This window comes from Lacerta agilis, chromosome 2, assembly GCF_009819535.1.
Source record: "Lacerta agilis isolate rLacAgi1 chromosome 2, rLacAgi1.pri, whole genome shotgun sequence".
Taxonomy (NCBI): Eukaryota; Metazoa; Chordata; class Lepidosauria; order Squamata; family Lacertidae; genus Lacerta; species Lacerta agilis.
In genome coordinates, this window is record NC_046313.1 from 54,695,702 (window position 1) to 54,723,440 (window position 27,739).

General features: G+C 42.9%; 1 protein-coding gene across 2 annotated transcripts in view; it reads left to right on the forward strand.

Moving 5' to 3' along the window:
- JADE2 (jade family PHD finger 2) overlaps positions 1-27,739 on the forward strand; it is a 152,010-nt gene that overhangs the window by 12,739 nt on the left and 111,532 nt on the right. For both annotated transcript variants that reach the window (XM_033140108.1, XM_033140109.1), the window contains exons 2-3: positions 10,253-10,310; positions 14,261-14,346. In XM_033140108.1, coding sequence (XP_032995999.1) covers positions 10,253-10,310; positions 14,261-14,346 — 144 coding nt within the window. The remainder of the gene's footprint in view (positions 1-10,252; positions 10,311-14,260; positions 14,347-27,739) is intronic.

Consider the following 27,739-nt stretch of genomic DNA (forward strand, 5'->3'; position numbering starts at 1 on the left):
TCCCTCCCACCCGTAGGCTTTTTCGGGAGACACCGGCCCTACCCGTAGGCTTTGACCGAAAACCCTGGCACCCGTAGGCTTTTGCCAGACCCTGGCACCCGTAGGCTTTTGCCAGAACCCTTCCCACCCGTAGGCTTTAGGGAAGACCTTACTCTGCCCGTAGGCTTACACTAAACTCCTTGCCGCTCTACCCGGGGACCCCTTGGGGCAAAATATACGCGCGCGACTTCTATTTACACTACTTTGGGCAAGCGGTGGATTCGCGCTACTGCAGCGAAATCCTGGATAAACCGGGCCGTTATACCTCACCTCTCAATGTCTGTTTCCGAGCCACTTCCGATATGTTGCCTTTAACCGGAGTCTTCGTGGAAGCGATTTTTGACTACGCTTTACCTCAGAGAGGGCACCACTTGTCGGGGTTTGGGTGCTGGAGCTCCTCGTGCACGGCCTTGGATTGGTTATGCACGAGGTACCAGTTGCGGGGAAAGTGGCCAGCGTTCCGCGTGCTTTTGAGCACGGTCGCCGGCCAAGCCTCACAGTCTGAAGGATGATGAGTAAGCCAATTGACGACTCCGATGAAGTGTGAGTTTCTAATTGCCTTCTTTAATGAACAGTTGCCTCGTGAAATAAAATATATACCCTGACTCTGAATAGACGGACCAGTTTAAAGAAATAAAAATTTTACTTTACTCCCCCCTTTAACCCCAAAGGAAGACAGACACCGGTTGTATCTTTAGTGGCTTCGGCAGAACCCGCGTAGGCTCGTCCCCTAAGCTAAGTTCTCCTAAGCTTAAAGACCCTGCGCGCCCAATCTTCCGCGAGGCTAACTAAATAAACTAAAACCGAAATATCTTCCGCAATTCTAGCCCTAGGCTAAACCTAAAGAAAACCTAACTAAGGCTAAACCGAATGATCTTCCGCGATCTAACTCTAACTAAAGAAAAACCCATCCAACCCGTCCAGCCCGCTCCTAGCCCCTTAAACTAAACTTGACTTCAACTAAAACCCAACTAAAAGAACATAAGAAGAACGTGCGGTCTCGTGCTACTCCTCCTGCCTAAGCGGGGTGCCTCTGCCTTTTATTAGGGAACAAACGTGACATCATCATTAGTACTTTAACCAATAAAATCACTGTTGCTGCCCTCCAAAAGGGCGGGAAGCAAGTTTAACGCTCATTAACAACTTTGAACATGACCGGATCTACAAAATAAAGGCGGATTAATCTTGTAAGTGAATCACACTATTCATTCATGCTTTCACTTTCACTTTTGCGCGCAATTATACCAAAAGTAAACCTTGAAAAACCCATAAAATAACCAATTAATTATGAATCCATGGCGGATCCGTGAAACGTATTCCGACAAAAAACTGAATTATTGGACACTAAACCCAAAACTTTGTGCATACAGCATGGAGGGGTGGGTGGGTCACTTTGCTTTTCAGTCATGCACCAGGAAAACCTCTCTCCCATGGTAGAGGTGCAAGGTATCACCCAGTGTGTGTGTCATGTTTGATGGTGCAAATGCAAGTTTCTCTTTGGATCTGTTTAGTTAGTCTACTCCCCTTCTCAACTTTGTTCTTTCCTCCAGTAGAGGGCCTTCTTATCAGTTTGGAAATTTATCTTTCCTGGAATAAGTAGAATGCTAAAAATAAAAATTATCCAAGAGAAAACCAAACCAACTAGGATAGTTAGATATGTGGAAGGGACAGGGAACAAAGAGTGCAGTCCTACCATGTCTACTCAGCAGTAAATCCCATTGAGTTCAATGACCTTTACTCCCAGATTAATGAGATTAGGATTGCAGTTTTAAAGCACGGTTAGGATTACATTCTAAGTGTGGTTAAGCATCTTAATACTAACAAGTACAGGACATAAAAATAATGAGTGCCAAGTCAGTTCTATGCATTAAATAAAATATTTATTGAACCATTTAAATAAAATATTTATTGAACCATATAGATACTATAGAGGGAACTTTATCCATATTTTATTGGCTTATTGGCTTGTGTATTTCTATCTGTTCCACGGTATTGAACTTAGTACATAAGAATCCCAAACTTTATATTACTAAAGCTCTTTTTGGAAGGTCACTTATTTTCTTTTTCTTTCATAATGTGCCTCTCCTTTGTTAGCCACGGGGGTGGGGGAGGGGTGGGGTGGGGGATGTTAAGAGTTCCCATTGGTTCAGTGCAGATAAAACCAATCAAAATAGCCAGATTGTTGACCAGGGATGGTTATAGGAAGCATATTGCTACAACACTTCCACTGGCTATCAGTCTGTTTCTGGGCACAATTCAGCATTTTGGTTATGCCCTATAAAGGCCTACAGGGCTTAGGTCCAAGCTCTCTGAGAGACCATATTCCCTCACAGGAACCTGCCCTTCTTTCAGTTTCTCTACCCTCTCAGGCACAATTGGTAGAGATGCAGGAACAGGCCTTCTCGGTAGCTGCTCCCTTCCTAGAGAAGCTAGACTGGCTTCCTCTTTGTCGCAGCAGGTGAAGACTTTCTTGTTCCAACAGACTTTTGGGAACTGACTGCTTTTAATGAAAGGGGTTGTGCCGTGCTTTTTAAATTGCAATTATTGATATGTTTTAAATAGATTTTATATATGTATATGGTTTTAATTCTATCCATGTTCAATTGTTTTTGTATGACCCCCCCCCAATGTTTCTAGTGGTTCTTATTTTATATGTAAGCTGCCTTGAGTTCAGTTAGGGGGAAAGGTGTAGTAGTACCCGTGTTTCTCATAAAATAAGACACCGTCTTATATTCCCCCCCCTCAACAAAACACAGTATGGCTTATTTTCAGGGGATGTCTTATTTTAACCGCATCACATCAGTACGCTGCATAGCCACGCCTCTCCAGGCTGTTTTAATGGGAGGTGCCGCATCACTATGGCTTATTTTCGGGGTATGGCTTATTTTTGGGGAACGGCTTATATTTCGCAAATGCATAGAAATCCTGCTATGGCTTATTTTATGGCTATGTCTTATTTTAGGAGAAACATGGTAGTAGTATTAGTAATGCAGTGCTCCATCACTTGAAGCTAGTCAAACACTAGTCGATGGAGCAGGTGTGGAGGGGCATGACTAAAAAGCTTTAAACCTCATTTGCTTTACTAGCTTCAGGCTTGAAAGTGGGCTTAGAGTATTTTGAACACACCGTGGTCTGTTATCATGCACAAAAGCCCCAGAAATCTGAATTTGATTGATAGCCTTTTGAGAACCACGAGAATGACTTCTTTGCTTTTTATTGTCGAAGAGGAATTTAGAGCACCTGGCTTGGACTCATTCTTTTCAGATTCATGAGCCCTCTTGTCTGAACCTTGAGTGAGACCTAGTTTTTACTGAGGTACTAAATGTGGATCTTGATCACTTTATAGTGCAAGTGAAGTTTTATACAGATGTGAATGCTGTATGGCTGCAAATAGTTCTAGCCATTCCCCTCCAAAAAACTTTTCTATTATTATTATTATTATTATTATTATTATTAGGTATAGAGTAGTATTCAATCAAGTGGTGCAGCCCAGGGTTACCCAGGGTTACCTAGGCCTTACATAGTTTTGATTCACAAACTGTAGAGGGGAATATTTTATGGCACGGAGCAAAGAAAATACAAAGAAGAAGAGAATGAAAACCCAAGGATCAGTAAGATACTTTTTAAGGAAAAGGGTTAGGTGTATTTTCTAGAAGTTACCAAGCAGTTTCCATGAAAGCTAAAAGGCATTGAACTCTCCTGTGTGTTTTTAGCTGACAAAAAGGAAAGTGTCTGAAAATGGATTGCTAAAGAATTACGGATTCAGAAAGAAGATTCCTAAAATGCCACCGGGGGTGCTGTTTTCTTTTTTTAATTCAGGTATGTAGGAAGAACAAACAGGAAAGTGGTTTCTTTCAGCTGTACCACAACTTGAGAGAACACAGAAGTCAGTGTGTGTGTTTCCCTTGAGCACCATAGGATAAAAAATGACTAGGGATGGGGAAATTTGAGCCCCAAATGGGACACTGTTAAGGAAGGCGTTCCAAAGGCAGATTATCTGATGACCAAACACTTTTTTTCTTTTTCTACAATTTGCTCTCCCAAGACGGTATTTGAATAAATTAGTGATATTAAAGATAGAGATTCCATTCACATGTTGGAGTGGTTTAGGCATTTGCACATTACGGTTGCTGTATAATTCTCGCTTTCATGTTAAAGAGTGCCACTCTGGGAGAGACTTTCCAGGCAAAAGTACTTTAGATCTTATTAGCATCTCATTTTATTCAGCTTCTTGGTGACCTGCCACAGGGGGAAGTCTCAGAAGTTGCCTCCTGCAGTTAGCATTGTCAATTTAAAGTGTGTGTGTGCGCGTGTATGTGTATCACTTTGAGGCAATGGCTTTGTGGATTGTAATGCTGTTGCAAAGCTTATTCCTACACTGGGTAGGCTGGCTAATTGAGCTGTGGGGAAAAGTTAATGCAGAGGTGTGCTAGTTTAGAATTTATGCCAGAATTCTGCCAGATCCTTGCAATATGCGCCATACAAAATAATGTTGTGCCTTCTGAAAAGTTGTAAAACTCGAGATACACTTCTGCGGGACAAGGCTGCTGGGCTTGCATATATGATTTGTTTATGCACATTATCAACCTTAAAAAAAAGAGTGTGTAGAAATAATGTAAGTAGAGGATTAGTTTATGAGTGGTTTTTAGCAATGAAAGTTAAGTGGGCTCTCCACGTTCAGGCCAAACAAATGACTATCACCTCCTGTAACTTGCTATGAGCCTTCATAAGTATCTGGCCAGCTGAGACCGAAAACAGAGTGCTGAACTAGATGGTTTGGAATGATCCAGCAAGAAAATCCATATGTCCACAAGTGAAAGTTTTCAAATAAAATGAGGGAGCAGGCCATTGTAAGTCAGAATTTTCTACGCCTGAGAGAATGACACAGCTAATGTGTAAAGCAGAGGAAGGAATGCATAGAATGTCATTTCCTCTGCTGGATAGGGTAACCTAGTAATCTAATCAGCAGGTTGTGGTTATTTAGAGACTCTGGAACCGCATATAACATCCAAAGCCTGGCAGGATTGACTCAGCTCTTCTTCCAAGGGAAAAGGGGAGAGCACAATACAGCTTGCTGTTAGGAGGCTCTTTGAAGAAAATCTTTGAAAGAACATTCATCCTTAATTTCTTTTTGGAAGAGTAAAGTTCTCAGCCCACATTCCTGCAGTTATCTGCCAGGCCTAATAACATTAGCTTGCTTACTGGTGGTCTGCTTTGTACATAAAGTAAAATTACTGCCAACACCGGGGCTTCCCTTACCATCCCTGTGTGTGGCACCTGTGCCGTTCAAGGACCACAGCATGTCAGATCTTTATAAATGCCAATGGCTCAGTTGTTCAAGAAATATAAAAAGGTCAAACATAGTTGTCATTCTGTTGCACATAGAATTTGAGGAGTACCTTGGGACGGTTAAAAAAACATTCTTAGATGCTTAATCATCATTGGCAAATTTAGTTAGCCTAGATGTGATGAACCAGGCTCTTGCCTACGAAATCTCACTTTAACAAATGTGCTGGCGTTTAAGGAGCCACAATATGTTATTGGTTTTTTGTTTTTTTGCTGCAACAGACTAGCATGGCCACTTTTCTAGAATTTTTCTATTTTTGTAGCAAACTTATTCAGTGCCATTAGGCAAGCTGTGAGCGCTCAACCCCAGACCCCATTTGCTATATGAGGATAATAATGCTGGCCATCCTTACAGGGGTGTTGTATACTGAATGAATGCATGTGGTGCACCTTGAGCACTAAAGCGTGTTTTTTTAAAATAAATTCTGATTATTATATCGTGACTGTTTATAGGAGCAGCATGAAAGAACATAAGCCTCTCAGCTTGGTGCAAAAGGGGAGGAGACAGGCTTTACTAGCATCATTTTACAACTGACAACTTAAGTATCCTAGAAGAAGCCTGGTGATCTCTGCCAGGTAACTTGTTTACTCCCCGATTCAGTGACCTAGGCTCTGGAGTGCAGTGCATGCTCATGGAGGTCCTACACCTACAAGGGTTTCTCCATTTCAACTCAGTGCCGAGGAATTGGGCAAAGCATCCTGTGCCATTGAAGTGGCGCAGGGGACTCTGAATTGGCACAAATAACTTTGCCACAGCTGACAACAATATTAAGAAGTAAAAGTCTCAGTGGAACTTAGCAGAATTTTGTAGCTCTGACTCTTGCATCCTTCAGGATATTTTTGCATTTAATTTGCCCCACAAATACTGTTTTGCAGGAAAGCTTGTGGGGGACAAATATCAAGTCCTCAAATGAATATTTGCCCATTCTTAGTTCCAAAGAGTAGAAGCTGCTCTGTTAAGTATTTTTTTTTTTAAACTGACCTGGTCAGCAAAACCCCAGTAGGAAGATGCTCAGTTGGAATTTAAGCTTCATAAACTGTCTTCAAATCCATCTGCGGCATCTTTCTCTCTCCCTGAAATCTAATGGCACTGAAGTGCAAGGCTGGTTTAATAACATCTGTTCCCCCTGAATTACTGGAGAAAAGTATTGATATAGCCATATTGTCAAGAAGTAATTTTAATCATGTTTTGACAGAGCAATTCTTTACCACAGCGTTGTCAGTAAAAATGTTTATGTTACTTCGCTGTTATTATCCTTCATAGTGGCATGGTAAAACATTGCACATGTGCTGGAAATGAAGGCAATGCTTAGGATTTTATGATTTAGTATTTATGGGAATTCCTTTGCGGATTGTCATCTTTTCCAAAGGATAATAGCATCCTGTGGTCTTGTCATCAAGTGCAATTTTCTTCTAATAAGCTCTTGTGATTAAACCACAAACAAAACTATTTTCCACAGTTTTGTTCTTTCCTTCCTCATTCCTAGAAGAGGAAAAACAGGGTGGTGGTGGTGAATGGTATCTAGTCATTGGTACCTTAGAGAACCCCTGCCTTGTATGTTATGATTTCCTATGGTGGTGGCTTGTGAGATAATGTTGTACTTGGGGATTAAAATATGCTTATACTGCTTTAGGCGTATTTTGGAAAATCTGAAAATGCACAGAAGAAGCAGAAAAAAGCAGGCCTTTGTTCTTAGGGTTTGCCAAATCAGGACCCAGAGGTTATGTGGGTGGTTTTAAATCCCTCTTTGCCATGAGAAAAGAGGTAGCCAGAGCTGCTTCTGCCTGTTTGTGTTCAACCAAAGGCGAACCGTTCTGGAAGCTTTGCCAATGCCATCTTGGTAGTCAAGATAACCCCACAATTAATTGGTAGTTGTTGCAGCAATGAGCTCATATACGTTTATACTCACTTGCTTTGATATAAGCTAATGGGCTTGCTTTGATGTTATCCTTATCTGTGGGCTTGGGGTGCTGGGCTCTGAGCCCAGAAAAGGGGAACTACCTGTTAGACTTGGGTATTTGCCACCCATGCCCTCATCTGGGCAGGTGAAGCGACGGGAAGGCCTAGACATAGTGTGTATATAGAATGTATGCATGTTTGCTTGGGCATGGACAAGCCATCTCCTTGCTGTGGTGTCCATCCCACGTCTGCAAAGGCTGAGGGTATTTACCTTTTTCCTTTCTTGAGAAGTACATAGGGCTAATGCAGGAAATTGGAAGAGTTATTGGAAGAGCTCAGATTGATTTTACTAGATCCAATGTTTACCTGCGTTGCTTGGAAATGTAAGGCATGTGTGTGCATGTGCATGCATTCTCTTTCTATGTTTCTGTGGGAGGGCCCCCCACTCAGGAAGCTGGGAGTGAAGGGATCGGAGGATGGTACCCATGACGCTTGCTGAAAAGTCCTAATGTCCCCATGAGCCCAGAAAGGTTGGTTGTGCAATTCTGGCTAGATGTAATGCCACCTGTTGCTTGATAGCAATATATAAGGGAGGAGCAATTGAGAGTAGGTGTAGTAAGGATGAACTGCTCCATTTGTGTTGTATAGCATATCACTGTAGTTACATCCAACATGGTTAGTTGTGATGGTGTGTTCACAGCAGGGTTTCTGTACAATTGGTGTGTGAATCTCTGCTGCCCTTAATATTCTTTTCCTCTCAATATACTTGGTTCAGTGGACAGTAGGAAAAATGCTTTGAATTAACCGAGGATACTGTTCTTAAAAAATAAAGGAAAGCATAAGAGTTCTAGGAATAAGTGTTCCTAGAAATAACTTGGGCCATGTCTGCCTTACAGTTTATATAGAGTACAATCTGATTTCCATGCACATCTGACCTGTGCACAGATGTGCATTCACCCTTATGCACCATAGCAGAGAGTTAATTGATGTAGATGCAATGGGTTGGTATGTAACATGGCATCTGGCATACTTCTTCCTCTTGGGAATCATTTGTTTTGCAGACAACTTCCACACCTGCATGCAAATACTGTGAGAGGGACGCATAGGCTTTTTTTAGTGTTATGTAGAAACAATGCCACTTACTGTGAGCTCTGACCATTGGGATACTTGCACACCCACCCACTTTGTACCGGTATTTACCAGCGGAAAGAGTGGTAGTGATAATGTGCAGCACAAGTGAGGCATTGAATAATTGGAAGACAGTTGTCTTGCGGTATGGACATAAATGAACTGAAGTAAAGATTAGCTTCTTCCACCTTAGAGATTTGGTGGCGATCTTGTGTGCACCTCCCTCTCTCATGTTTGAATATGAAATTGGGTTTGTGCCAAAAAAATAAACCTCCAGAGTGACTTCTTGTGCTTCTGGAGTGTGTTGGGGCATAATCCTGATGTGGATCCTCTAGTTTAAACAGGCAGTGGCTCGTTGGTTTGGGCACTAAAATACTGTAATAAAAGGTCATGGGTTGAGGATAATTGTACCAAGGTGCCATCTTTAATCGATGGTCTCACCCTCCCTTCAAGGTAAATGGCGTTTCTGTGCGCTCTGGCTTCCGTCATGGTGTTCTGTTGCGGCCAGAAGTGGTTTAGTCATGCCAGCCACATGATCTGGAAAGCTGTCTGGACAAACGCTGGCTCCCTCGGCCTGATGTGAGATGAGCAATGCTCCCCATAGTTGCCTTTGACTGGACTTAACCATCCAGGGGTCCTTTACCTTTTTCTTACCTAGTTGCAGAACCTCAATAGCAGACTAGTCTTTTAACCCATTTCATACAGGAAGCTTAATCATGAGCATAAATTTCTGCGAACAGAAATTTCTCCCTCAAACCCTTCTGAATGTTAGTGCTAAAATCTTGGTGAAATCCGCATGTTAAGCATTTTACATATCAGTGGCTTGCTGAATGGAGCCAGCCACCATGTGATTCAATTTTCAAACCATTAAAGGTAAAGGTAAAGGGACCCCTGACCATTAGGTCCAGTCGTGTCCGACTCTGGGGTTGCGGCGCTCATCTTGCTCTATAGGCCAAGGGAGCCAGCGTTTGTCCACATACAGCTTCCAGGTCATGTGGCCAGCATGACAAAGCCGCTTTCTGGCGAACCAGAGCAGCGCACGGAAACGCCGTTTACCTTCCCGCCGGAGCGGTCCCTATTTATCTACTTGCACTTTGACGTGCTTTCGAACTGCTAGGTGGGCAGGAGCTGGGACCAAACAACAGGAGCTCACCCCGTCGCAGGGATTCGAACCGCCGACCTTCTGATCGGCAAGCCCTAGACTCTGTGGTTTAACCCACAGCGCCACCTGGTAATTCAAACCATTACCATGGGGCTATTGCTTATCCAAGACTACATCTCCCCTTCTCACTGCATTACAATCTCCAGAGATTCTTTAAAGCAAAATACCGGTAGTTTCCACCTTTTATTTGACAACAAGTCAAAGATCCATGCTGTTGCCGCTTTGGGCCATGGATGGTTTCTGAAGGGGTTCTCCCAAACTTTTCATCAACTCATTTGCTCCATTAAGTAATTGGTAAGTGCTGACCTTGATCCAGATTTAGATGCATGGTATCCTTGAGTTCTCCATGCCACAGTGATGGGCATACTTTAAATTTGTATTTATTGTAGAATTGGTTTGGAAGTTTTGGTTTCCCCGAATTCTGCATGATTAAAAATAAAATACACCCAAGCGGCAGAGGTATTTAGAAGAGAAGTGTTACTGCACCTTAAACTGCAGTGGTTCAGTGATGTTCTTTTTCACTCTTTAAGCCCCTGGTAATTCTCTTGTCATTAGGCTAAGTATTCACTGGTATGGTTGGGTTAATGCGATGTGTGGATATCCTGAGATAACAGTGATTTGGTGCCATAATGAGTTTCCTGAACAGTAAGTGTAATATTCACTTTCTTTTGTTACAGATGGAAGAGAAACGGCGAAAGTACTCGATCAGCAGTGATAACTCAGACACCACTGACAGTAAGACCTTTAATTCAAGGCTTTGAACAAGATAACTAAACGATTCACCTCCAGCAGGGAAAGCATTTGAATAATTACTTTGCAGACAGTCGGGGAAAGCTACATTTTACTGGGTAGTCCCTGAACAATAAATTGTACTTGGGGCTTGCTTTTCAAAATATGCTACAAGACGTTAATATCCACCTGCATATCTGGCGGTGGGGTGCCTTTTGTCTGATCTAAGTGTCCTTCTCCTCCTGTGAAAGGTGTGGGCAAGAGGAAGCCATAAAATAAAACTGATTATAAAACTTTGACTCAGACAAAACCCTTATTAGACAGCACACTGCAACCTATCTTCTCTCATAACAGCTTAGTCAAAGGACACTGGGCTTCAGGAAGGAGCAAGTGTTTGAAATAAACTTAACTTTAAAACGAAAGTAGACTTTGGTGAGGCTGGAAGCTATCTGTTGGCTACGTTACAGGAATAAAAACTGAGGAAGACACCAAACACAAGGAAGCCAAAAAGAGGCAAAGCCTCCAAGTGGTGCTTAGAAATACAGCATTTTAATTGAAAGATGCAACATGGTCAACACATTTTGACATACAACTTCTTCTATGTTCAATAAAGTGTTCTGTTTCCAAGCATAATTTTGAGTACTGTATGGGAACTGTTCTGGCTCAGTTTTCCATCAGTAAATTGTGTAGTTTAGGCTCTTAGCACTTCAAGGGCAGAATGTTTGTTGGCATAAAAACAAACCGTAGGCAGTTAAAAGTGGGTATAGTGTAGGAATTAGTTTGGGATCTGCAACATGAACACAATTTACTTTAGTGTGGAAATACTATGGACTCTATCCCATAACTTCCCATGCTCAGTTACCTTTAAACAAGCTACAAGATGTGGCATTTAAAACCGTGTGACAATGTGCAGCTATTGTCACTTCCTGGAAAAGGAAGGTCATGGCTGTGTTTACAGTTACTCTGCAGGAGAGCATTTGTCAACAGCTAAAACATCACCTACTGCATAAATACCAAAGTCCAACTGTGATAAGGTGGTGCAGTTTAATACTGTGATTAACGATGTTTTAACCCCTCAAGAGCCCTGAAGCTCTCCTGTAAAGTTTTTGTAGAGGTTTATTTCTTGGGATTAATTAAAGGGATAGGACTAAACCGTTGGGCAGCAGCTTGGCAGGGTTACTTTTGTAAAGGAGTCAGATTCATCCGCTGGTATAGCCTGGTGCTGAGAGGAAGGGGCGATAGTTCAGGGATAAAGCATGTGCCAGGCAGGCAGAAGGTTGAATGCCTAGCATCTCTTGTTAAAGGATCTCCAGTAGCAGCACTACCTGGGAATTTAGCGCAGTCTTCCCCACTGGTGCTTTGCAGTTGTTGTTAGACTCAGGGCCGTCTTAAGCATATCCGGTGCCGTGGTGCAAAGATCCCTCCGGCCCGGGGGGGGGGCATTTCCCAGAGTTGCTGACCTTTTTTAGGGAGGATGGCGCTGCCGGTGACGCACCCAGCTTTGCGGGGCTGGAGGAGGCGGGCAGCGGCTGGAGGGCAGCTCCTCCGGCGGGGAAGAGGTGGAGGCTGGATGCAGCGGCTCCTGGCTCAGCTGGCCGCTTTGTGCCGTGGTGGCCACGGCAGGCAGAGGCTCCAAGCATGGCGCTGCTTTGCGGAGGCAGGCGAGGGCGGCGAGCTGATGCCAGGAGGCGCCGCATCCAGCCTCCGCCTCTTCCCTGGCGCCCTCCAGAACTTGGTGCCCTGGCACCCTGCACCACTAGACTCTATGGGTAAGATGCCCCTGGTTAGATTCCCAACTCCCACTCAGTCAGTATTGCAAATGGTCAGGGACAATGGGAGGTGTAGTCCAGAGCCTCTGGAGGCCACTAGGTTGGTAAAGGCTGATTTAAACAAGACACTGCCAACTCTTGGGATCAGACACTTCCTGGGGATTTTCACTTGCTGACCCAAACTTCTAGGTGGCATTTAACATTTTTTCCACATTAACTTTTTAATACAGGGGTGTACACATCCAGGACTTGATACATTCAAATGCAAAATGAGAACAGCATATTATTACACATTTTTCATTATGTCTATATACACATCTTTATATGCAAGTGTCTCTTGCTTAAAAGAATAACCAACCACCTCTTAGAATAGAGAGAGAGTCCAAAAGCTATATGCAAGTACAGAACTATGATCTGCAGTGTTCTTTAACTCATGTAAGAGTGACAACACAGTACAAAAACTAACTTGCTTTAGGTTTTGCGGTAGGTTTCCCCATACAGATGTTTTCAGAATAGTATGCATGGGTAGGCCTCAGCATTGCCTATATAGAACTACTTCCATAGCCTTTTACCCCTTGAGGACAGTGTATGTGCATCATTACACATGCCAGCATGCTGGCAAAGAGTTTGTCTACCCATTCAGATTTATAAGTGTCAGACTCAAGGAGAAGTTGACATGTGGGAGGGAAAGTTTGCCCTCCTGACCCACAGAATAAAGCAAGTTTATTCTGAACCGAGAAAGCCAAAAGAGATAAATGGCAGCATAAGGTTCTATGTTATGATTTAATTGGAACAAGTCAAGCAACAAGGACCTTTTTAGCCTGCGGGGACTTTTACTGCAATGGCAACAGCAGCTTCCACCCCCCCTCCTTTTTTTTGCAGACTCTCTGCATGGAGAGCCTTAAAAAAATTGTAAAGGTGTGATCTCTAGCACTTGAGAGAGGATCAGAACAGAGCTTCTGCATAAACTATTTAAAGCAACAGCTAAAAGAGCAAGTTTCTGTGGCCTTCCTCTAAATAGCAGAACCACGTAACAATGGACGGTTTTTATCAGATACCCTGGCTGGCATCTTAAATTGTATTAGAAGAGACTTAACACAATTAACAACAGTTTGTAATCCTTGAATGTCTGCAACCTGTAAAATCCACTCATTCCATGACCGCTTGTGTGAGTACTCAGCACCTCATGTGAAGTACACTTCAATGACCAATAAAATTAAGGCTTCTTGATGGCACTTGAGATGCTACAAGGGCTCTTGCCGGGCTGCTTCATTGTAGACCTCACCATGTCTAAAAGCTGCCATTCTTGTCACTTGGTAAAAGCACCTGAGTGGAGTTGCTCTAGCAAGAGACTCCTCCCAGGGCCATAGGAAGCTGCCTCAAACTGAGTCTATCTATATTGATCCATCTAACTCAGTATTGTCTACACTGACTGGCAGTGGCTCTCCAGGATTTCATGCAGGGCTGTCTCCCAGTCCTACCTGGAGATGCCTGTGGGGCTTGAACCTGGGAAATGCTTGCAATGATGGAGCAATCTGCTTAGCACTGTGTTGAATCCTTCACTTTGGGTCTGCATAGGTTGGCTCACAGTGACTGAGGTATATGATTAGCACAGGGGGGAAAGCAGGAAGGAATCACCCAACAAAGAGTTATAGCTAATTAAAAATCTCAGCTTTGTTATTAGATTTCCACTAAGGTTCTTCCACTCTTATTAGGCATAAAGCTACTAGCCCATAACTGAAGCAACACTTGATGCTTCACCTGGATTTGTATTTTCTCAAGACCCAGATGCTTGTCCAAATTACAAGCATTTGATGTACAATAGCTACACAGGGTATTCAAGAGCGTCATTTAGGAGAAACCTGTATTTCCAATCAAATAATGCATCTAGCAAAGAGGTAATTCAAACAAGAGGCAACAGGAGCGAAACAAAGCTGCTGGCCACATGTAGGACCAGTTTATATACCCCTGCTAAGTTTCACCCAGTAGCTTTCTCAGAAGTTCTGGTGCATTGAATTATTCTGCTCAGCAGCACAGTTGGTTTTCAGATTGCAGTCCATAGGTCCTGAAGAATCTTCAACAAATGAGCTGTAAATTTCTTGTTAGACACCAATTAGATGGTGATTAGGCTTTTCTTCATGGAAGTCTTGCTGTTGTTCCCTTAATGAATTTTGTTTTCGTTTGAAGGTCAGACAACATCAGCTTCAAGATGCTCCAAAATTCCAAATACAAAATCTGGTTGGTCAAGACAGAAGGAGAAGAAACCCTCAGAGGTGAGTTGCATTTCATCTTTCTATTCAGCCTCTGTGTTTGGCATTTATTGTGTATGTGTGTGTGTAGGTTTAAATACAAAAAGTAATATTCTCAAACCTAAAGTTAAGGGCAGCCTTTGATACTTCAGCAGGGATCAGAGACACTAGAAGGAAGCCCATATCTCTCTCCTTAGAACGTCCCAAACAATTCTAGGGAATTCCCATCTGAAGATGCAGAAAGCACATTAGGTAACTATCCAGCACCATTTTAATGCAGGGCCAGAACTCTGCTTCTCATAACAGCTCTCCAGCTAACAGCTGTAGCTGGGGCTTGATCTTGTCTGAGGAATTACAGCTATATGACAGTTCCCTGTTGAGCTTTGCTAGAGCTGTCGATGTCTAGTTGCTGTCCTTGGTCCTGCAATACCTACTATCTGTTGGCTTTCATTGTACTTTTGATCCAGGTAAACCCCTAGTTCATCCCAAACTTGAGTCCAAGACAAATGAAAGCCTCTGCAGACATTCACTCACTGTCATTTGTATTCTGGTTCCACTTTTTGTCTTGACGTGGTAAAATCTTAATTACATGTTTACTCCTTGATATGCTTATATATGTATATATTTTAATTTTGCACACTGGTGTGGAGCTGTTGGGTAAGCTGTGACAAAGCAGAGGGCATCCAGAGTTGTGGTATATGACCAACCATCCACAGAAAGACTTGGGGACGGTCCAGTAAATGGCTTTCCATAGAGCTCACTAAAACCTAGGGCTAGCCTTGAGCATATCGTTTGTAGATGATGGAATGTTACCATCCTTGCAGCACTCATGGATCAGTCTAATGTGTGAATGAGCCTGACACAGTGGGAAATGCTCCAACAGACTTCCATATGGCTTCCAGTTTCTTTAGCTATTTTAAGACAATAGCTAAATTTGACTGGATGACGAGTATTCTCAGTAGACCACAGTTTAGAGTTATCCTGCATCTCCCAACACAAAGCAGTTTGTGTGTGCATTTGGGTGGTGCCAATTTTAACTACAGTTAAAGATGCAGTGCTGCACTAGTGGTGTTTGGGATGAAGACCCCGCGTAGTGCAGGAACGAATGTATTTTATTTGTTTATTTTAACGTTCATTGACTGTGTTTCCACTGAAAACTTTGCTTAAGGCAATGCACAATAAAATTAAATGCACAGAATAAAAGAAGCAAAATAGCAAAATGCAACTCAGCAGAGCATGAAGATCAAATTCTATACATCAGTTACATCAGTGTTTTTCAACCACTGTTCCGCGGCACACTAGTGTGCCGCGAGATGTTGCCTGGTGTGCCGCGGGAAAAATTGCTGCTGAAGCGGAGAGGGCCGGTCGGGGCTGCTGGCAGGCGCCTGCTGAAGAGGCGGACGCTGCCCCGCGAGCGTGCAGGAGGCGCACGGCGAGCCCCAAGAGCGCAGCCGCTGCCGCCGCCGCCAAATGCTGTGCTTGGTGATCGCCGCGATGAAAGGTGAGCCGTGCGGCGGCGCGTGATCCGCTCGGGCTGCGGCGCTGCTTTCTCCGGCTCGACGGGACCCGTGAGGAAAGCGGCGCTCTCGGAAGCCCAGGCGCCTTCCGAGCGCGATCAGGCTCTCGCAGCTGCCGGGGGTCGGTGCCTGCGGGTGGGGGCGCAACTGCCTTTTCTGCCTGCCATTTATGGGTGGCTGGGTGGGGGCGATCCGGGATGCCAGGACGGGGCGTGGGAGAGGCAACTCTGGGTCCGCGAATCCGAAAGGGCTCTTTTGCATTAAAGTAACCGCTCGGAATCTACCTCCCGAAGTTGACCCCATCGTCACATGACACCCCTTGGCTCGGGTGCAAGCCTGTTGGCGGAAACGTCTGAAGGGGCCTCTCGCCCGCTTGAGCTGACCTCTGGGCAAGTGCCCTATCCTCGGAGAGGGCCGGTCTGCCCTTGGCAGTGAGTCTGCTTAATTTTTTGTGTTTTTGTGTGCCACTAACCCAGTTGTGGTCTGAAGTCTGCAGAGTGCTGGACTTTTCATGCCACATGGACCCCCCCCCCCAACTTTCCAGACCTAGACTCTGCACAATAAGAGAGGGCACTTGAGGTAGAAGGACCTGTAACTTATTTATCCTTCAGAGTTTGAAGTCTTTAAAACGTGATTGTTCTTTTAGATGTGATCATTGCCTATTGTTAAATATTGAGGGGAATGCATAGTTTCAAAAACATTCTCCTTGCCCAGAACAGACAGAATATTGAACTGAGGGGAAACTTCGAAGCACATATTATTTCTGTGAGGTGGTGATGGAGAGATACACCTGAGGCATGTGCCCATCTGCAGAGTAACAAGTCCTCCTCTCAGCCCTACATGTTTGTGGTTACCTTCCATTTCCCTCATATTTTACTTTCTCACAATGAGGTTGGGTTTGGATTTGAAAATGACTGATAGGACCCAGAACTGGCCAGATGGTCTATTTTGCGATGTAGCAATCCTGTGCATGTTTACTTGGATATAAACCTCACTGTTTTCAGTGGGGCTTATTCCCAGGAAACAGGGCATAGGACTACAGCCTCAGTGGACCAGCGGATGTGGCAGAAAGTGGGTAAGCTTTGGTGTTGCAAGGAACTATTTGTCGCTTGAAAATGATAGCAGGAAAATGAACTGGGTCTGAATGAAAGTGTTTGAAGATAACTACATATCTGTGTGAGATGAGCTTTTCAAGCATGATTGCTATAAAAACTAAATACAGAGAGAGACAGAGCTGTTGACGAAGAGCTACGTGTGTGTCTTTCTTCGATTCCAGACAGAATATCGGCTTTGTGTTCAGCCAAACAGGCCCTGGTTGCGCACTGAAGAAAGTATTTTATAATTTTTCATATTTCTGTTTACTTACTATTATTTCATAATAAAGTAATTATAACATACTTTCTTTGTGTTTATTTGATTCCTATTCAAGAGAATTACTTTATATATAGTCAATATAGGCACAGAGTTAAATTATTTAACATTTTCTAATGGTGGTGTGCCTCGTGATTTTTTTCATGAAACAAGTGTGCCTTTGCCCAAAAAAGGTTGAAAAACACTGAGTTACATTTTGTAGTTTTGCTGCCTGGTACTTGTGGTGAAGAACAGCTCATTTGACAAGAAAGGTTAGTTATACATATTTCTCTAGGCCCCTAGGAAGTGTGTGACACACAGTACCCAACAGAAGAACCAGATTCCTCAGAGATGAGGTGAATCACTCATCACAAGCTGAAGGAGAAACAGCCTGGCCCTTTCAAATGACAACTCAGGGTTGGAAAACTGTTCTCTTTGGTTTCCTGAGGTGTCATTCTCCATTGCTCTGGCAAATACCATTCCTTTCCAAGATACCACGTTTCAGGAATTATGCCTTTGCACAGACTGAGAACACACATTAATGTAGACTGAAAACTTGAATTTTGTTGCCATGTGGGAAGAACTGGCTGTTCATGGTGAACAGGAAAGAAGATATAACGGGTGCTTTTAACACGTTTATTTATTGTGGGTACACCTATATGTGCGGTTACTGAGATAGAGAGGAATCAAAAGCATATAGACAGGCTTAAATAAAATGGCCTTGTGGGATCTAAAAAACATTGCCTGAATCTTCACTGTAGTGTAAGCATTATTAAATATTTATTTATAAATTTTGGATTTTTTTTAAAAAAAGTACTTAGAATTAGACAGCACGTTCAAGCACTCCACATACAGTGACTTGGATCCCAAGTTGCTCCTCCATTCACACCAGGGAGATGGCAGTTTTTGATTGCACCCCCCCCAATCCCAAATCATCCCAAAAGGTATCACAGTCCCCAGGAGCATATTTTCAGGGGACATCAGCAGAAAACTGAGGCATGAAAGCCCCATGATCGTGAACTCTGTTGTGATCCAAGCCATTACAATGAAACTCTTAAAACAATACTGCAAGGTGGGTGTGTATTATCAGCCCCGTGTTGTAGATGTGGGTGTTGAGGCTGTGAAGCAATCAATGACTTGCCTAAAGCTACACATTAACCGCAGATAGTTACAGGTAGGTAGGCGTGTTGGTCTGTTGTAGTCGAAACAAAATAAAAAAAATCAAAAATTCCTTCCAGTAGCACCTTAGAGACCAACTAAGTTTGTTATTGGTATCTGAAGAAGTGTGCATGCACACGAAAGCTCATACCAAGAACAAACTTAGTTGGTCTCTAAGGTGCTACTGGAAGGAATTTTTTTATTTTTTATTTTGTTTTGATTAACCGCAGATGTAATACTCTGGGACCTGATGATTCATAGTTCAGTCTTTTAGCCACTCTGCCACATTGACTCTCCAAATGAGCTAAGATGCCATCTCTGGCACACTGAAAAGCAGCCCTGGATTCTGGAAGCCGTGAGATGCAAGATGAACGACCCTAGGACTGTCCCTCTTGAGGCTGTCTTCTAGTTCCATCTTTGAGCTGAGATACCCTTCTTGTTTCCTCTAGATAGAAGCCTAGGCAGGAAAGATAAGGAATCAAAGGCATTAGTGCAACATAGTCATTAGCTAAATCAAGAGTGGTGCTTATTATGAAAGGCTGTGTGACAAGGGATTAGCTATATGCATTTGCAGTGCAACTGGAAAAACGACCTTCTTTGCAGAGAAAAAAACACACCAAGCCTTTTGTCAACACCGAGGTCATTATGCAGCATTATCAGGACACCCAGCAACAATTTATTGTTGGCGCTGTTTTCAGATTCTGGCCTGGCCTGGCCCATCATTCAGGGTGTTGGGCTAGAACCTTTCTGCTCGCTGCCTTAATTTTATTCTGGTATTAATTAGGAAAGAGGTCTATCTGTAAGCCTGAGGCCCGTTCCAAACAGTCAAGGTGGCTGCCATGTATCTGTGGAGATGGTGAGAATATAGAGTCCTAACACAATATAGGCTTCTGCTTGCATATGTGGTAGCAATGTGGTTTACAAACGTTTGCCATAATGGCTCTCCTTTGGCAAGACAATATATATATATTCCTTTTGACAGCCTGAGGATGTATTTGTGTGGTGAAAAAGCATAGTGAAATCATAGTATGGATGGAGTTGCAAGGCTTTTCACTGTTCACCTGTGTCTGTTTCTCTTATTCAGGGGCTGGTTAGTGACATATACCAAGGGAATATGTATGTAAAGAAGTACAACCAAGTGAATTGGGGAATACCCTTCTTTTGGCTGCCATAGCACAGTTTAGCCAGATACTGAAAACAAAGACTGTATGTGGTTAAGTGATCTTAAGTGTGACAACCCCTTTTGCCCTTTTCCAATCCTGCAAGACCTCTGTCACTACCTTCCCATTGTCCCCTGAATTTCTGGTTCCTGGCCTCTGAACAGCATTTAGATCTGACCTTGCTGTGTTTGGGATCCATATTAGCTGGGAGCTGCCAGAAATTGTCCACTGAAACTATAAACTTAATGTAGCCATTCAAAGGGCAAATGGCATATTAAGAACCAATAGTAAAGAATATATAATGCCTCATTTAAAATTATATTTTGCCTGCCTTTTGAATATTGAGCACCATTTTTGGTTGCTGTCTTATGGAAAGGATTTAGTAGGCGTTGGAAAATAAAGCAGAATAAATTGAACAGGAACATGGACCAGAGGCCTTAGATAGCAAAAGGGAGAGATGGATGATAGTACTGTATCTGCATAGTACTGTTCTATAGCAAAAGTGAATGAGGAAATGCTTACTTAAACACACAGGTTTTAAAACAGATGAAAGGAGATACTTTTACACAACTCACTATTAACTCACAGAACTAATTATATTAGGAAGGAGTGAAGGCTAACTTGCAACCAAAAAAGGTTTTTATATTTTCACAGAAGTGCATCAGTGGTTTTGACCAAGATGTCCAGAGGCTTGGAATGTGGATTAAATTCTGCATAAGCCTTTTGTATACCTCTTCTGAAATTTCCAATACTTGCTGCTTTCAGAAAATGGGTTGAAAACATCAATCACTTTCTAATACATAGGATTCAGAACAATTATTCACAATGGGGCCAGTTTTCAAACACACACTAATGAGAGCAACACAATCCTATAAAGGTCTACTCAGAAGTATGTCCTGTTGAGCTCTATGGGACCTAATTCCACATAAAGACGTGTAGGATTGCAGCCTTCAGTGCTTAAATCTAGTTCCAGTCCCACATCCAAGCTAAGTGAAAACATTAAGATAAAAGCCAATTCATTCCCATGGCTCCAAGTCCCTATCTAGCTGCCCATGCTGGTCTTGGAACTCACATTCCCATTCCTTGCCAAAAAGGTCCTGAACTTTGAGCAAAACAAAGCATTGCAATTCAAATTAAGCATGTTTATGAAAAATGGCCTTATCTTCTAGTTAAAAGCAGTTTTATTTTTTGTTTTAGTTTTAAAGTCCAAAACAGAATCAAAAGCTTTCGAGCTCAGCCAGAAGCAGATTTCACACAAACACAGAAAAGTTAACCAATGAGGAAGGAACTCTGGTGTTTTCCAGAGACGCTTTAAAGCAAGCTAGGTGTCTAGCAGCACCAGATTTGCCAATCTGCAGCTGCTTTTAAAAGCACTGGCTGTTGGTGGAGGGTTTAAAGTGGCAGTTGAATTCTAGTGAGATTGGCTAGAGCTTTTGTAGGTGAATAAAAGAGCATTGAAACGGATATAGAAAAATTAATAGGAAAGCAAGTGAAGAGGTTGATGGGAAGAGAGAAAAGTGAAGTGGTTAGATATGAAGCAGAAGTGGTTTTGTGCCAAGCCAGTGAAAAGCAGCACATTATGGGAGATGGAGAATTTCAACAGTTGCAAAGGGGTCTGACAAAAGTGCTGACCATTATCACCTTCACGTTTCTCTTGTTTGTATGCGTCACTGGGGTAATAAAGTTGAGTCTTCAATGCAGCAAGAAAATGGCTTCTAAAATTATCTTCCTCTAGATTAGGCTCCAGTGGAAGTCTGTTTATGGTGGTGAAGTCCCGCTTGTTTCAGCACTTTGCAGAGCATATAGGCACTTCTTGTGGTAGGCATGTACTTACTGTAGACTGCTAGCCACAAATATGCTTAGACTGCTTAATTGATTTGACTTCCCTGTATTTAAAGCAATTTTATTGCTTGTAGAGTTCCTACTTGTTTGGTCCTGTTGGTCTGCTGACTGTTAGCTGGTTGTCAGTTGGAAACCAGACAGCGGTGGTGGGGAAATCTTCAGAGCCCTATTTGAAGATGCTGGAGATTGAATCAGGAAACTTCTTCATACAGAGCAGATGCTCTGCTACTGAGCTATTGAGCTACAGTGCTTCATGTGTAACATCAATTCATTGATTCCATTTGCACCCACCTGCCTTTCCACCACATGCATCCATAAGGGAATGCCTTGCAGAATTGTAGTTTTCCCCAAAGTATGAATGCAAGTAGGCCTGAAAATGATCTGCCTCTACTCACAGTTTGAGGACTGTAAATTGTAGTCCTGTAGGGCCAGTGAGTAGAGGCAGATCATTTTCAGGGACGCAGGTGGCACTGTGGATTAAACCACTGAGCCTAGGGATTGCCGATTGGAAGGTTGGCGGTTAGAATCCCCGCGACAAGGTGAGCTCCCGTTGCTCAGTCCCAGCTCCTGACAACCTAGCAGTTCAAGAGCACGTCAAAGTGCAAGTAGATAAATATGTATGGCTCCGGCGGGAAGGTAAACGGCGTTTCCGTGCACTGCTCTGGTTCGCCAGAAGTGGCTTAGTCATGCTGGCCACATGACCTGGGCAAACTCTGCGGACAAACGTCAGCTCCCTCGGCCAGTAAAGCAATATGAGTGTTCATGACTGGACTTAACTTTCAGGGGTCCATTACCTTTACCTTTTTAGGGCCAGTGAATACACTTGATTACAGCTTGATCCTGAGATGTGCTCACTACCAATTACAGGCTATGCCTGATTTGTGAGGGGTCGTGTTCTGGGTTATTGTGCGTGACAGTGGAGCGTGCATAAGCCCGCTCTGCCCCATTAAGCCCCGTTCCCACTCCCTTTCCTGGCCACTTCTGGGTTCCCTTGATGCGTGCATGCATAGTTGTGCACATTCTAAATGTGTGTGAATTGGTCCTTGCCTGTAAATTGTTTGGTTTAGTATGGAAAATACTGACCACAACACCCATGGAACAATAAAAACCATAGAGTGTGATGCACCTAAAGATCCTGCATAAGGGATTCCACTTGTGCCATGGAGCCCCCCTCCAATCCCCTTCTGAATTTGGCTCTGGGGAATGCTGGGAGAACCCCCAGAACAGCATGCAGGGGGAGGAGCGATTGTTCTGTCTGGCCAGCTGAAAATTTTGTGCAGACAGACTGTGATCGCCTCAGCTTGACATTGAATTCCACCCAGAACGTTATGTTTATACTGAAGGAGTGTTATACTGGCCTTCAGGGCAGATTAGTCAGAACAGATGTTTCAGATTGGAGTGTTATGCTTTGGTCAGTTACTTTGGAGTAATCTCAGTGGCTTCAGTATACGTACTCCATGCTAAAGATTCTGCAAATCATAGCCTTAGGCTCATTTTAATACTCATGCAATAGCATGAACTGATCATAAACAATTGTTCCAACACATTAATGAGCCTTCTCTGTGTGAGAACTACACAGCCTGCATCAGTGTCAGATTGTTCCTTTATGGGCAAAGTCTACAGCTGATAAAGTATTCAAATTAAGCAAATTTATGTAAAACTGTCTGATCTGCTAATTAAAAGCGGTTCTAAGCAAGACTTCCTTCAGTTGTCTAAAATGAAAATGATCACTTCACCTAAACATACTTGCTTGGAAAGTAAATCTCACTGCTTTCAGTAGAACTTTCAAGTAAGTGTGTTTTGGATCAGGGCTTGGAATCTAATTTCGGAATATGGCAGTGTCATGGATTGGCTAGAAATATTGATACTTTGAGAAGTGGCTGGTTGGTTCGGCATTGATTGATTATACAGTTTCTTTCAGATTCTGCCGGACTTCAAACCACTCATGAAGTTAGTGCCCAGTTGACTTACTCTTGCTTGGTAATTCCAAAGCACAGTCCATTAGGAGCTAACCTCACTGGATTTTAATATTCTATATTGCATTTTCTATGTCTCTTAAAAATAACATAACATCTAGTTGAACTTTTTATTTTTTTAAAGAGCACTTTATATTTGGGCAGTGTCAGGGAACTGTCCCCGGTGCAGCGCAAGATGGTGGAAGGGCTCGGCCCCACCTGACCAGCCCCGGCCCCACCTGACCAGCAGTACCTCCTCTGGAGCAGCGAGGCTTCCAGCGGGGAGGGGCATGCTTTTCAGGGAATGGAGGGTAGAGGACACGCAGCTTCCGTTGCCCCAAAGGTGTTGAGGGGTGAAACAAAAGGATGGAAGGCGGCGTTTCCGTATACCGAAACTCTTCTGTTGGGGTCAGAACCGGAAGGGGCCATTCCCGGATTCTGCCGACGCTTGATACAGATATGAACTTGTTAGCTCTGCACTGTATGTAGTTTGCACAATAAAACTATTAGAGGAAAACTCGGAGTTTTGCCTGCTTACTCACGAGCAACTAACCGAGGACCTTACAGGCAGGTATAGCCATAAGGTGGCTTCCAACTCTGTGACTCTATAAGTTGCTTATGAAAAGCAAGACGGCAGCCTTTACTATATTTGTTTATGATTATTCTTGTGATCTCAGGTTCACACAATCAAAGTATTTCCTCCGCCTTGAACTGAAACCTGTGATTGGTTGTTTGAGCTCCGAGAAGTAAAGAATCATGCTGGTTGGGTTATCTTTTGTTATGGCTGTGGCTAATATATGGGGCTATTACTTCCTATTGATTCAAGGCTTTTAATTCTTCAGAAGTGTTTAAAAAGAATACCAACCCACTTTCCTGAGTAGGCAATAAATAAGAACCTTTGCAAATAGCATGTTGAAACACACTTGTGGTGATTTGATTCAGCCTCTGCCAGTCTCGGGAGCTCAGAGGAGTGGAAATGACATATATTTCCATTGAGCCGATTTTTAATGACAGTATTTATCATGTTAAAGCAGTAGCCGATGCAGAACCAATAACTCAGAAGGACAGATTGCCAGTCCAGCACCTGCAGCACTTCCTAATGCTGGGTGTCTTACTGGCTTTGGAAGTTATAGATGTTTGCTGTAGGTTCTTTGGGAGCAGGAACTTTTTTCTGGGTGAATGAATTCTCCATTCACAAACTGTGTGAGGCAAGAAGAGTTCCAAATGGATGACACAGAGCTGATGAATTGTACACCATAGGGACACAAAGTATGGGGTGCTCTGGGTGCCACAGAGCCCCCATACAACCTCTGAGGTCTCGCAAGATGCCTTCTAAGGCCTTCCGAGGCCTCAGAACCTGACTTCCGGTGCCACCAGAAGTCAGGTTCCAAGGTTGGGGGGTGGGCATGACGTCATAAGGTGGGCACCCATAACCTGGTGTCCAAGTTGGCTCTCCTGGTACACCAAAGGCTTTATTAAAGCAACCAGTTGGCAGTTCACCCATCAGTCAGTACAGTGGCCCTAATCCAATTAAAGTTGGTGGTGCCAAAGTCCCATTGAAATGTGGATAGAACACATGGACTAACTTAAGAAGTCCAGTTCCTTTCAGTAGAACTTAATGTCAAAGGGTTATATCCAATGGAATCCCCTCAAAGACAAAAGGCTTATTGATCCAGTGGCAGCAAAACACAGAAGGGAAGTGGTTTAATCTGATTCCTCCTCTCCCTGACAGTTCCCCATGCCTTTGGGAGTGGTAGTGCAAGGGCGAATTGGCAAAATAAACACTCCCTTCCCATTGTACTAATGGGAACTTCCACTGCATCAAACAGTTTTCAGCTGCTATCTTGGCAGCTGTCCCCAACTGAGTTTACTATTAGCAGAATCTGCACATTGGAACTTCCTGATTTTTGACACCAGGAGAAAATACAGTCATACCTCGTGTTATGTTTGCTTCACGTTGCAGCTTTTCAGGTTACAAACGTGGCAAACCTGGAAGTGTTTGCTTCTGGGTTCGCTGCGTGCGCACGCACAGAAGTGATATGTGCAGAACTGATCTGCGTGCTTCGCGCACGCGCAGTAGCAACACTCTACTTATGAACTTTCGGGATTGCGTTCGTAAGTAGAGGTACCACTGTATACATAAATAAGAAAATCAGGGGAAACATAAATAAAATACAGCATCTTCACAGACAGGGAAAGAAAAGTAAAACAATACAGTGTTATCCAAACAAGTAGTCTATCAAGCTTAAATATATATATACCGGTATATGTGCGTTCCCAGGCTTATCAGATAAATAAAAAAGATAATAGCATTGCTTCCTATGCTCTTTTCTCAGTTTTTTTCTAACCAAAACTGTTTTCTGCTAAGACTAATACCTCAGACCAGAACATGTTTATATTATCCAGACCTTAGTTTCTGACCATGCATCTCCTAGTTTGGAAATGAAATGAAATTATACTGTTCAGCAAATAATTTTTCCTTTGTACTTCTTTGTCCCCTTGGATACTTTATTTATTTATAGGAAATTTTTCCCAGGAGGGCAATTTGCTATACAGGTAACTCCCAACTTACACACATATAACTTGTGCACATTCAGCTTGATGTGCTTGACACTTAGGGGGGAAAGGAAAGGTGGGTGTCCATGGAAAAAGACTTTGGCAATCCCACCTGCTGTTGAACCTAGAATGTAACCCTCATGTAAGTTGAGAGTCACCTATCCTATTCTAAGCTAATCAAAGGTCTTCCAGAATTTTACTACATATGACCATGCCAGTGCTAACAAATACAAAATGATCCCTTTGTTTAAGTCTACCTCCTTTGTGTATAAAAATCAGTAGAGCTAAATAAAGAAGAATGACGGTCTATTAATGAGAACTCTCTCATTTGTGCTGACAATAACATGCTTTAGACCCCTGCCTATTCCATTGCTCCTCTTCTAGTGGTGTTCCAATTAAGTTCTCAACAGAGTTTCTGACTCTTCAGTGGAACCAAAAGAGGCATCAATCAATATTTCACGTGCACGTTTGCATCTTTATTTATTTGGCTAAATTGGATTAATTACATAGTGGCACCCCCTTTTTGCCTATGAACCTAACAGAAAAGACCTCAGTTGGCAACCCAAGAGCCAAGTGTGTCTTAATATTGGTTGTAGATAATGTCTTGCATAGAAGTCCAACAGAGTGCATAACTGATGAGACTGTATAACTGATGAGGCTATATATTAAATGATCTGCTATTATATTTGAACAAGAAATGGCGCTGCAGTAGGATAACTGGGGCCATTCCCGATGCCAAGTGTCTCATCACCCATTTGGTCCATATTTTAAATGTTGTCGATGTGTAAGCATTTTCGAAAAAGTGTAAAGAACCAAAATTTTGTTTACAGAATGGGAGGGTGCTGTGCTGTGTGTCCTCTAACTACATCCCTCATCCGTACCTATTGTTCATTCTCATTCTGTATTAGCAAAGGAACCATATGGTTTAGTTGACATGTTTCAAGTTCATAGGTTTATTTTTTAGCCAAAGCCATGACAAACTTTTATTAGGCAATAGTATTAATAAAATAATGCAGAACATACATCCATAATATAAAAACCCATAGTATAACTAAGGCTTTGTGCATCTCTGACAGCTAAAATTCTGTTATTTTGCCTTGAAAAAATCCAGCTTGCCAACACCCATGATGTAAGAGAGAAGTTTCCAGAGACACCAGCAAACTGAAATCCAGCTTGATTTCAGATTAAACCTCCGAATCACCACAACAATTTATAGTGATTTTCCTGATGCTATTGTAGCCTGTGCATAGATGGCCACTCTCTGTGTAACGAAGCTATTATCTTCCTTCCAAAGAAACCAAATCCTTTCTGCTGGGGTGTGCCTGCTTGCTTGTGGGAACAAGGGTTTCAGAAAGTGATCTCTTGGATCTCTATATGAGGGGCAGTCTAACAGATAATGAGTGATGTATTTTACCTGAGGTTGACCACAAATACAAAGTCTGCCTGAGAATGTTATAGTGGCCATCCAATACTGCAGTGGGTGTCGCTTGGAAATGCAGCTCAGTAAAGGCATTTCTTAAAGAAACTGGTGAGAGTTTGGTCAGATAACGAGCTCTGAAATGCTCCGTTCTCAAGAGTGGATACCAAGGGGGGGGAATTGGTGTTTCTAATTAATTGTAGGTTCCTTCTGGATTCTATCCAGAAGAGCCAGTCCTTTAGTTGACACTTATTCAATGTCAAAATAGAGCTCATTTCTGAAAAATAAGAATACAAACATCTTGACATGCTGCTTTCCAGAGCTGGTTATCGCCCGCTTCTATATAGCACAGTACAGGAAAATGCTCAATAGGCATAGTAGCAATTTTAAAAATGTAATTCAGCTGAGCACAGTCCACTTTTGCCTTAATTGTTGGACTGGACTCTGTACAAAGAAGAATTG